Below are 12484 nucleotides of genomic sequence, written 5' to 3' on the forward strand. Positions count from 1 at the left end.
CAATGGACACAGCACATCAGTAAAAACAGTTAATTTTGGATCATATACTGTACAATAAAATATTCATCCCATTAAAGGAGATTTGAGTTGTTCAGTGTACACTTGTTAATGATGGTACAACGGTAAAATTATAGATTCACCAACTGCCATTAAAATTTTGCATTAATTCTGGTTTCACTTGATAACAAACAACCCCTACATATCAGTACTGCGAGAGAATACTAATAACTTCAATGTGCCAGGTGCAAGACTCCATGAGCGTCTCAACTCCATTAATTTTACACATCAAAGTCTGTTTACAGGTCTTGGGGAAGCTCCTGGATATGAGAAAAATGTTGTTTAAGGACTTTTGCGACTTGAAAAATCATGGAGTGACCTCTGTAGCTCAGCCATTATTTCTGCTTGAGGCCGTCAACAAATATAAACAATGCATGAAATAAAAAAAAATGATATTGATATTTCTTCTGAATCAAGAGTGTAGAAGTAAATTGGCAGACTCTATTATTCATTAAAAAACAATACGACAAACTATACTAGACTACTGTTCTAAAAAAATAATAAAATAAAAATCCCTGACTTGCATGTAAACATTTATAAAATCTTGCATATAATTATAATTGTGTGTTCTGTTTTCACAGACATAAATGTACCATAATGTACTGCAGGTCTCTTTGTGTAATCAATAACCGTCAAACTCCGCCGTGTTCCTCCATCATCATCTTCTCATTACACTCGTCCACGTTCCTAATTGGTGGCCCTTGAGCCTTGAAGATGATTCGATTACACAGCGTGAGCACTGGCTTATGTGGTTGAGCTTGACGCAGGTCACTGGATGGTGTTGTCATCTTTTTGGGATTCTGATTGGTATGAGAAAAACTAGATGTAAATATAGTCGCACACACACACACACACATCTCAGTATAATAGGAAGTACAGCTTTATCTTATTAAACTATATTTGACTAATACATGAACTCACCCTATACAGTGATACCAGAACAAATGCTGGAATGCATATAAGTGGAGTGATGATAAGTAGAGTTCCCAGTGTGGTGCCCCAGGTTCCTAGTACGTGTCCATGCACCACAAGAGGACGTGTTTGCGCCAGGTCATACAACATAGTGATCTAGAGGGCAGGAAATTGTCAGGTGTGAAGGCTTAGTTATAAAACAATGTATTGATTATATTATCCACTTCTTGTGGGGTCTGCAAAGATAAAAACTACTTAAAAAATAGTTTGGAGTTGTATTGCTAACCGCCTTTTAAATATAGTTCACGTTTTCCCATTTACAAAAATATCCATTCTTGCAGTACATTTGAATTTGTGAATTTGTGTTTTTTTTAAGGTAGGGTTCAGGCACTAAAACAACTGGGTTAAGGTCAGGGAAAGATTGTGGTCTGGTTTAATAGAGACACAATCACTTCATACACAACATCTCTATATAACATGATCTTTCTTGAACCCTAACCAAATTGCTTCTAGCTTTTCTTTTCACGCCAATCACCTCCTCACTGTCCTCTAAAAAAACATAATTGCAGTTGCAGTTTACTTGCAAAGAACATCATTTTTGTCAATTGGTGATAAAAAGATGTTGATGAGAGCAGCTTCAAATTTAATATTTTTCCTTTGCTTAACTATGATCCTATTACTAAAATATGTTCTGCATTCATTCTGTTCTGTTACTGATCATGTCAGAAACGTCTTTTAGTCCATTATAAATATAAATGTATCAAAGACAGAGAAGGAGACAGGAAGAGGTACAGATATTTGTGTGCACATGCAATATAGACAAATAATGAATACAAATGAAAGCATAAGAGGAAATAGACATTGAAGCCCACATAAAAGAAAGAGAGACACAAAATAGATGAATCGAAGAAGAGATGGGACTCAGGTGTGAGGACTCACTATGCAGATCAGTGGAGTGACGAACAACCAGCAGTACTTGAGCAGAGTAAACGGGGGGTACCCGATCATGTCTTCGATGTTGTCATAGAAACGATCCACACCTGCAAAGTACCAGGAGGAGTTTGTCAATCCAAGGAACCAAGAAGTGGCTTGTTTTAAAAGACAATACTCTCCAGCACATGGGCCCTCGACTAAAGACCCAATGAGACGCTGAAGCCTACTTGTACTTTGTGTGAGTACTTAATACTTAATAATACATTTAATTAATACTATATTTAGTATCAACTATGACTATAAACTATAGTTACTAGTTTTTAAAATAACATTTTACACATAAAACGTGATTACATTATACAATATGATACATCATAATACATAACAGGTATAAAAGATAATGCTTCACAGATTTATTGTTAGGAAAATATGCAATGTAATATACCAATATTAATATACTGATATATATTATATATATTTTTATACATATAGTAATGGAAGGTACAACAACCACCCAATCAACAAAACTGAGGATACTGGGAAATAAAACAGAAAATTATTCTTAATTTAAATCACACGGTTTAAAGGAGAAGAAAAAGGACAGAGAGAGACTCCAGTCTCTTAATGAGGAGTAGATGAGAGGGAGGAGGAGTAAAATGGGAGGTGACGATGAGAAAGCTGCTCACCTTGAGCTGCCAAAAAGAACTATCGAAAGAAGCAGAGATATAAAAAGAAAAGAGGAAACTGAAATGAGTTGGGTAAAGTACACGGCCTGGGTGATAGAACAACATCCACAGATTGATTTTGCAAATGCATAATACATAATAAGTTGTCAAACCTGTTTAGCAAAGCAGACACAGCCCTATAAACACTACAGTAATCAACCTTGAAACTAAATACATCGAGCCTCATTTAAATTTCACCAAGAAAACATCTCCACACATAACAAGAGGCAAAACAAATGGCAAAGCAAGTATGTTCAGGATCAACACCTCATTCAGTATCTGTTCTATAGATACTGAATATACGGGTGTACACAAAATTAAATAAATAGGCTACACTGACAGTTTGTGAGACTTATTCTGAGGAATATATATCTGCAACTAATGCAAAGCTGTAGTTTCATGAAAGAAAGCATGCTCTGAGCATAACTCTCCACCCCCATCTTGTAATATAGCTAGTAATGAAGGTGGAGGAAGAAGATTTATCAAAAATAATGGAATAGCTAATGGGCAAATCTTGATATATTTATAAAGGAGAAGGAGAAAATTAGCAGGGAGACACAGGATGGCAACTGATCACGCAGGAAAAAACAACTTGGAGGCAAAATGTTCAAGGTTCTGATGTTGGTTTTACACCAGTAGGTGGAGCAGTTATGTCTCAATACAATAACTGTTCTCAAATGAGAGTAGGGCTGTGCAGCCAGTGAGCTTAGTTTAGCATAAGATCAGTTTGTTGTTTGGTTTAAAGTGACAAGATATGATGCCGTTCAGAGCATTAATGAGATTCAGAGATGGCGTTGGCTGATTTTTTTTTTTTTTTTTTAACTGTTTCCCCCTTAAGCTAAGCTATAGCCTAATTACTGGACAGAGAGCTGGATCATCTCATTTAATTCTCAGCAAGACAACATAAAAAGAGAGACTGCATGCAAAGAACAAAAGCTCCAAGCGTGCACACTAACCTTTAATCTATTTAAGCTGGATATCTAGATTCTGTGTGCCTTGCTGGCAATGGATATCTTTACAGATAATACTCCTAACTATATGTACAAATGCAATACAATAGGAGTGAGATCTAATGTTAAGAGAAACTCACTTTAGATATTCTAAAAAATAAATTAATGCACAATCTGGTTATCACTTCCATCTCATTTAAATGTTCTTTCTGGTTGTTGGTAGTGTTGTTTTAATTTTACTTGGAGTGGAAGTAAAATGACAAGTGAAAGTGTTTTATCTGAAGCTGCTTTCTTACAGATAAGGCTACACAGATACAGATAGAAGCTGATTACACTTATGAAACAAATGCTGCAGTCAGAATTGCGTAAGCTAAGAAAATCCAGTGGAGTTGTTCTCAGTAGCTACTGTGAATGTAATGCACAAGATAACAACAGAAGACAAACTTCATGACGTTTCCATTTACATTTATCACAGAAGACTAAAACCGTGCTCAATTAGAGCTAAATTCTTCTGATATGAAGTACACACATATTTTTAGAACTCTAATGGCAATAACAACGGTGATAATATGACTTACCATACACCCAGGCAATAACAATGGTCTCAAAACAGGCAATGATGAGGAGACTGGTTCCACTGGGACCATAGGTGTCAACCAGTTGGAAAAGGACGATGCCTCCCTGAAACATAACATAAAAGAAAAGCTGTGTTTTTCTACCTTAGTACAGGAGTTCTGTACCATGGACACACTTAAAGAGCTGGATGGGTTTCCACCACTCAGCCTTGCTGGCAACTTTTCAAATGGTCACTTGCAATAATCCAATAAACGAATGTCCCTGATGCCCAAATGCCCATAGTCACCAATTATACAAGAGATGTCTGTTAAACTGTTGACAGGACTTTAGAACTGTAAGCATTTCTTTGGGATGCCATGTCAATGATAAATATGTGGACTGGTGCGGACAGGGCCATCAGGGGAACCCTGCTTCCCAGAACTCTCCAGATGCATCATTTGAAGTAAAATCTTATCTAATTTGCTCTTCTTCTCTTTATAGCAGTCCTTCCTCTTCCTGCTACTTACCTCAGAGATGAGTGGCAGCCCCAGTAGGAAGCAGACGACAGCGATCACCAGGACCAGTATCTCTCTGGCACCGGGCCTCCTCAGCTGACGTGGGAACAGGTCTGTGATGGCTGTGCTCAGGCTCTCTACACACACAAACTGTGAGCACAGAACCACAGATTAGTTTATCTATAACTAGAATATGATGCTGATACGCGGTACATGAGACGCTGGGTTTAGTACCTGACTGTCTAGGCCCAGGAAGATGACCATGAGGAAGAAGAGCACAGCCCAGAAAGATGACCAAGGAAGCAACGACAAAGCTTTAGGGTAGGCTATGAAGGCCAGTCCAGGACCTGTGGTGAGCAATTGACACAGAGGTTACCAGCATTTTTGGCTTTTAACATCTTGAAATAAATAAAGACGATAAAAATAGATGTAGTATTTAACCCAGAAGGTTTCTTGGTTTGCAGGCAACAGCTTTCACAAAGTTATTTATAAGTAGTGCTGTCACTTTGTGCTTATAACTTAAAAGCATTTTTAAAACACTATTAAAATATTAAAAAAATAGTTAGGCTGATAAGTAGGCAACCTATAAAAAATATAAATGAAAACATTATTGATGTGTTGAACATCACAGACATAGAGACTGAAAAGGTGAACCCAGCTGTATGTAAATAAAAGATGCCACCTTGTGGACATTGTTGGTTGTTGTCAGCATCAAAGTTGCAATGCAACGTGTGTAGCAGCATTAAAATAGAGGATGCAAACTGTGATAAAGTGGGTAGTTATCTCACCACTAGCAGCAACTTCATCCATTGATATGCCGAGGTCCTGAGCCATGAATCCCAGCACGGAGAACACAGCGAAACCAGCAAAGATACTTGTGGCACTGTTCAGACAGCACAGTGCCACACAATCCCTACAATAGAACAAAAGGACAGGCCCACACTGAGAAAGAGCACACAAATGTAAAACGATAATGTGATTACTCACAGAGACAGAGGAAACATGTATACGAGTTAGGACGCTGACCTGTAGCAGTTGTTGTTGTACTGGTTGTAGCTTGCTAGAGCCGTCAGAACCCCCTGACACACAGCGTAGGAGAAGAACACCTGAGTCCCTGCATCACGCCATACCTAGAGGGGGTAAAATATGAAGGAATCAAATAATCATTTGTGAAGTCAACAGAAAGCTTTACTTCATGTGTTTACTTCTGTTTTGTTTTTTTGTTTCCGTGCAACTGTGTTAACAACTAACTGAGTAATGAGTGGCTGCACGTGTGTTTGTATTTGTGTGCATTCAGGTGTGTATGGGTGGAGGTGGGTTTGTTTGCTATGTGTCTAATACAAGACTAAGATGCTGTCAGGACAAGAGCCATAATTCAAGACTAAGGCTCTTGTCCTGACAGCATCTGGTTAACATTAAAGGCTCCACAGTGCTGTGAGTCACGCCCACTACGTTGGCAAGGCTCCAAAGCTACATACAGTCCCCTACTCTAGCCCTGATGGGCCCGACTTGGCCTCGGATCACAAATGAAAGCCTCTGTGTCAAAAGATATCCACATCTGACACTAGACAAAGAGGGAACTATCGTGTCCACACACGCACACTGACCCACAGACAAAGGGAGACACAGTCACACATTAAGCAGACCCCAGATGTAGGCCAGAAATCCGTTATACTTTTTTTTTTTTTTTTGCAGCTGAAGAAAAGAACAGACACTTGTATGATGAAGCAAGATACTATAGCGACAGATCTGTGTTCAGATGTGGTGCTATGCGTCTGCCATTGCATAATTCTGCTCTCTGACCCATAACAGCTTTGACTGGCTTTATTATACATTATGTCATATAACATTCTCACAGTTTTCCATTTCCTTCCTTACACGACTAAAGAGCAACATTCCCACGGTTCAGATTTGTATGACAAGCTGCCTTGATTGGGTTCTTACAGGGACAGCCATGTTTTGTCTCAGTCTAACTGACAGATGTGAAATGATCAGACATTTAAATTGCAGTTGATTGTGTTTACAAATGAGACAGTGAAACAGAAAATCAGTCAACAAAACAACGACTAGAAGAGAAAGTGGAAAAAATAACTGCCAAAAGCAAATTAGTTGGCTCGTTTCTCATGTTTGTGCAACATCTTCCCTGATACGTTTAGATTATTCCATATGGACGCTTCTCACAGGAATGTGCACATAAACACACTCATACATGCACATATGCATGTCCATATGGCAAGAGGAAGTGACCCTCCCCCCCATCCAGCCACTCAAAGACTAGTTTTGAAGCCTAAGCTTTGGTTGTATCATTCGATCCCTGAAGCTGAGAATCATGCTCTGAACCACCAGCGACAGAGAGAAGCAGACAGACAGGAAGATGTAATAGGTAAATTAGGTATTAATTTGGTTGCACTGACATTATATAATATAAATATACAGTTTAACAGAGAAACAAGAACGATTATGAAAAACAGTTCATGACAATAGTGTAAATTCTTACATCTGGCTCAGTAATCTTGCTGAAATCCGGAGTGAGGTAATATTTCAGGCCGTCTGCAGCTCCTGGGAGTGTCACTCCACGGATGAAGAGGATGAACAGCATCAGGTAGGGGAATGTCGCAGTGAAGTACACCACCTACAAAATGGATACAGATGGGTTCAGCATTTGGATTTCTGGTCACTCGCGGTTAATGGAGGTTTAGTATTCACAGTCCTTAGCTCTGTTTTTGCTCTGAGGGAAATGTTCCTCAAGATGCTAATGGTCTGTCTTCTGTTTGGTACTGGGAAGGTAATGTGCTGATAGTAACTGTGCTGATGGGAGCAGTGTGACTGAACCAATCAAATGAAGACACATACAGAATATAAATGCTTTTAGAGACTATTACTGAATAAACCTTTTAATTAAATGCAGTTTGATATAATGGAAATCTAAATGACTATTATCTGATGATTGTGGTCCCCTTTATTAGATCTATACCAATCACAAACAAGTAAATAAGGAGAATGAAAATGGACGATGACACATGGACTCACCTTTCCTGTGGATTTGATGCCCTTCCAGATGCAGAAATAACATATAACCCAAGCAAGCAGGAGGCACAGAGCCAGGTCCCAGTGCACCTTTCCCAGAGACAAGTCGTCTGACAATCTCAACACACGGTTACTGTGGGGAGAACATTTGACACATCAACACACATGCACAAATGCATCCATTGCAAATAACCTGCAGAATGGTGGATGTCCACAGGTATGCAATGCAGACAAGTAGAGATCGTTTCTTCCTTAAAAAGCTTCCTCCCACTATAGTACACTCAGCCTAATACAGATGTGTTCTGACAACAATGCTTTGAAAGTCTCAAAAGGGATGTGTTTATTTTAGATGACTTCAGTTTATATTCTAGAAGCTGCCAGAGAGGACACATTGTTCACATCATGCAGCACAGTTGAATGTAGCCGAATGATTTCCCAATATCTGCTCCCACACTAAATCAGGACACTATCTTTTGACAATGTGCAGCAGCCGTGTTTGTCCAACATAAAAGAGAATAAAAAGCAAAGACAAACAACTTGGTATTCCAGTTAGACCTCAAATAAAGGTGCAGGGATTGGTCATTTGTAGCTTCCGAGGAGTGTAACTGCTTTGTTTACCCTGTTGTGTTCGGGTGAAACTGGAAGGTCCACCTTTTGTTAGTGTACCATTAACTTTAACATTAACATTCATTCAGCAGGCCAGAAGTAAAGATGCCCTCTTGCTATCTGGGATCTATTAACAGCTATTTCTTAGGAATGTTTCATCCAAAGACAAGCTCACTGGGGACGATGTTATTACTGTCAGTCACAAGTACAAGTGCGTGAGTGTGTGTTTTTCTCACATCCAGAACTCCTCTTCCGGGGACTTCAACAGGAACGGGTCAGTTTCATTGCTGGAAAAACAAAAACAACAAATGTGCAAAATGAGTGCTCAGCTTTTGCCTCTGGTTTAGGTCACAGACCATTACTAGAAAACTATCATTGCAGCAGTCGGTCTAACAACACACAAATAGGATAATTCAAATATACTGATCTTCTTTTTGACTGTTTTTACTCATATCTTTGAGGTTATTTAAAAAAAAAATGTTAATAATAATAGTATTAAATAGGATAATAAACAAATTAAGAAAATAATTTGTTATCATAAACCCATAATTTAAGTAAACAAACTTGCTATAGCCCCTTATCAGGTTACATATGAAGTAAGATATTTTACAATTGAATTTATCTCACAGTCTTTGCTTCTTCTAGTATTTACAATTCAGCTGATAATACATTAACACAATAAGCATGAAGCACATTAAAAGATAACAGTTTTTCCTTAAAAAATGCATTTGTTGTTGTGATTTTAGTGCTTATGAGGTCAGTCCAAGCTTATGGTTTATCATGGTGCGATCATGCCAATCAATCGACCTTTCCTTTGTTTTAGTGTTTAGAGAAGATCTAACACTCCCGCCAGTGTGGGAAGCAGGCGAGTCCTGGCCTGTGCTCTTCCTTCATTTCATATAGGAGCCTTGCCAAGGTCTCTGTGTGAGAAGGTGCTTGTACAAAATAAGCCATAATAGTGATAAAACACATCCCTGGGAGGAACCACTGCACGTAATCATTTCACAAAAAGTGATGTACCCACTCTGATCTGGAAGTCAACAAGCCACTAAATCAAGCCAGCTTCCAATGCAAATTCTGTAGCCATTATATGTGTTAAAGTACTGAGTTGAATAGTTCTAAAAAGAAAAAGATTATTTATTTGGTCTACCTTTGGCAACTCCCAAGGCAGCAATTATTATTGTTAGTTTTCAAAACCTCCTGCTCTGAACACATAAAAGAATGGGTGTGACCCAAATCTGTGACATCTCTGAAAGCCAAAACGAATCCCTTCTGAGTTCCTCTGTGCATTCAACATGTGTTGCAACATAATAATAAATTATGAGGGTTCACTCAGTAATAAAGATGTAACTTACTTGAACGTAATGTTCTCAAAGTAGTCAGGTGAGCTGATGTTGTGCAGAAATGACCAGCTGGAGTTAGATCGAAACAAATGGGGGTTGGCGAACGTGCTTACGCGACTGTGACATAACTCTTGGAGACAGAGACATAAAGGGGAGATGGATGGTTTAAATGTATAGGAAAACTCTGTTCAATACTGCTTATCAAATACAGATGTGTGAATTGCAGTGTTGATTCATACTAATGGCTGCCTTACCAGTGTTCCAACTGTTGTCACATGTGGACCAGGGCAAGGGATTTCTGAAGGAGTAAAATAGGTAGAAGATAGCCCAGGCCAACACCACGATGTAGTAGATGTTTAAATAGATCACAATCACTTGGGAAGCAATTCCCACTCCTGCAGGACACAGTGAGATCCCTTTACATTAAATGTAAAACTGGCACCTAAACTCCACAGGTTGAGAATACTTGCATAATCTCTTTCTTTTTTACACATTACAAGTGTGGGCCTGAGTGCAGACCGCTTTATTTTCCAACACAAAGATGTTGATTGTTGTACAAGTCAATAAAAGTCTGTCAGAGCCTTGTTGTTACCCTCAAACATGGGGCATATCTTCCTCCAGGCGGTAACCCCGCCCTGGCTGGTGTACTGGCCCAAAGCCGCCTCCAGGAAGAACACGGGGATGCCACAAAAGAAGAGGAACACGAAGTAAGGAATGAAGAAAACACCTGAAATGTGGAACAGATAAAGAAGAATCACATTTTTGTGAGGCGGAGATACTAGAAAGATTGGAATGCTGTGGACTCTTTGTTATGCAGCAAGATGCAAATGGAATCATTACAGTAGATCTGTGCTGAATACAGAGAGATTACACTACTCCTAATGGCTAAATCTCAATCTCCTAATGTCAAGGGTAATAAATCTTTTGTGCATTTGAAACTTTTATAGAAACACAAATACTGTCAGACTATCATGACAATGGAAACCCATTAGGAATACAAATAAACAGGCTGTATGTGTTACATTTACTAAATGAAGCACTCACTGCCCCAGTGCCTCACCTCCTCCGTTCTTGAAGCACAGATATGGAAAACGCCAAACGTTTCCCAGGCCAATGATTTCTCCAGCCATGGAGAGTAGGAATTCCATTTTGTTGGCCCATTTCTCTCTTGACTGAACCTGTTCCTCAGGCGCGTCTTTATCTGTCCCGGAGTTTCTCTCAGGCTCCTCTCTGGTTGTTTCTGCAGTCATAATGTCTCAGTCTGTGCCAAAAAGCGACTCTCACCAGAAATTGGTTGCTGTCTGCAGGAGCGCATACAGCCTGTTAAAGACATATGACCCAGTTTATCTACAGCTACGACAAAAACTGCACACTACATGGATCCTCATGGTTATAGCCATGATAAGTCTTTGTAAAATGTAAAGGTTTAAAGACATTTTAAGTAAACAACCATAATAAGTGTGAAAGCCATTGTCTTTGTTTGTAAAGGTCCCTGAACTTAAATGTGTTTCTAATACTTATATTTTGCTGCTTCAAGTCTGCTTGAAACTACACTACTGATGTGGACTTAATATAAAAGACAGTTCTCCATCAGTCATTCTAATGAGTCAGTGACTTTTCAAATCAAGTCTATATCACTCATGTGGGTTTTATTTAGAGAGGATCAGACCAGCTCTCTTTACCACTCAAACAACTTCTACTCAACCAGAACCAGTAGTTTAGGTTTTTGCCTGTTGCCATAACCTGATTACAGCTGACGGTGATATACCACTGACAATAAAAACATGTTATCTTCATAGATAGAGGGTACTCGTTGACGGAATATACATAATATTCATACATCATAAACTAATGCATTGCAGGCTTTTTGTCGGTCATGTTCTCCGCAGCTCTCTTCCATATGTGCAGATTTGGAGCAAAGATATGAACAGTTTAGTTAATATTACTTTGTTATCAGCTCTATCCTGGTTTAAATCAGTGCCGAAAACTGGATCTGACAGAAACTCCTGCGCGTCATTAATGACTTCACAGCTCTTATTCCGCTAAAAGTAACTCTGAGAAAAACATGCAAAACATGATGAGCCACTTGAACTTTGTAATCTTTCTTTGAAACAATAAGAAAGATAAAGATTTAAATGCATGTAACTCACCCGACAGCTCGCAGACGAAGAATCCGCAGACTGAAGAAAAGACGTCTTCGACAGAGAGGTGTGTCCAGAAGGAAACCTCACGCACTGACTTTCCCATGCAGCATACATGATCCCCTCATCCTCAAAGCCTTCCCACAATCAAGCAGTAGAGGAAAAGTGAAAGCATGCAAAAGCTGCAGGACTATTAGGAGCAGGTTGTTAAGATCTGCAAGTGTCAGCTGAGAGGGTTTTTATTTTTCATACTATTCCAACCTGTGTTGTGGTGGAGAACAGGGTTGGTTGTCACATTTTCTCCTTCATGGACCCTTAACATATTAACTTTCACTGTATTGTAAAGTGTCAGCTCACAATAAAGAGACTGTCCTTAAGGTCATTCTGTTCAACAGGTGTGAGCTGTGCATGGACAGGAGCAGGAGACATGGTCTGTCTTTGCTGCACTTTGTGTTTACCACTAAATGTTTCAGAAAGTCTTCTTTCATTAAGCCGCTTGGATTTGCCTGTCCCGCACTTCCTGTGGGAGCGGGAAAATTAAGAAGGGAGACATGACCAGGGTTCCCCTCTCAGCAGATGTCAGATATCCCACCACTTTGTTTGGGTTACGGACAGTGGTAACACGAGTTTCATCCATTTCCCTAATGGATTGGGGCTCAAACTGGTATCTTGCCGTCACCGCCTCCAAGTTGTTGAAGAACTGGTTCACATTATGCTTAT

The 12484-nt window shown here is 39.3% G+C and overlaps 1 protein-coding gene across 2 annotated transcripts; it reads right to left on the minus strand.

Annotated features, from left to right (window-relative positions):
- Nucleotides 1-16: 16 nt before the first annotated feature.
- Nucleotides 17-11847, minus strand: LOC113163728 (sodium- and chloride-dependent GABA transporter 2-like). Of its 2 annotated transcripts, none has more exons than XM_026362611.1 (16): nt 11774-11847; nt 10684-10943; nt 10216-10350; nt 9878-10018; nt 9636-9753; nt 8517-8567; nt 7678-7807; nt 7145-7279; nt 5674-5777; nt 5436-5560; nt 4882-4994; nt 4660-4797; nt 4156-4258; nt 1909-2009; nt 979-1125; nt 17-857 (listed from the first exon to the last, which is right to left on the minus strand). In XM_026362611.1, the coding sequence occupies exons 2-16, from the start codon at nt 10871-10873 to the stop codon at nt 690-692; spliced, it is 1899 nt and encodes a 632-aa protein (XP_026218396.1). In that variant the 5' UTR covers nt 10874-10943; nt 11774-11847; the 3' UTR covers nt 17-689. The 2 variants fall into 2 exon arrangements, with proteins under 2 accessions (XP_026218396.1, XP_026218397.1); XM_026362612.1 differs by having other exon boundaries at nt 10684-10924; nt 11774-11823.
- Nucleotides 11848-12484: the final 637 nt, after the last annotated feature.

Source organism: Anabas testudineus, chromosome 23 (genome assembly GCF_900324465.2).
Source record: "Anabas testudineus chromosome 23, fAnaTes1.2, whole genome shotgun sequence".
NCBI lineage: Eukaryota > Metazoa > Chordata > Actinopteri > Anabantiformes > Anabantidae > Anabas > Anabas testudineus.

Bases quoted from the DNA above. Each gene is read 5' to 3' on its own strand.
- LOC113163728 (XM_026362611.1), bottom strand. From the start codon at position 10,873: ATGACTGCAGAAACAACCAGAGAGGAGCCTGAGAGAAACTCCGGGACA. The intron at 5,778-7,144 runs GTAAGAATTTAC...TACCCCCTCTAG, and splicing joins GCAAGATTACTGAGCCAGAT to GTATGGCGTGATGCAGGGAC. The intron at 4,798-4,881 runs GTACTAAACCCA...CTGTGCTCACAG, and splicing joins TCCTGGGCCTAGACAGTCAG to TTTGTGTGTGTAGAGAGCCT.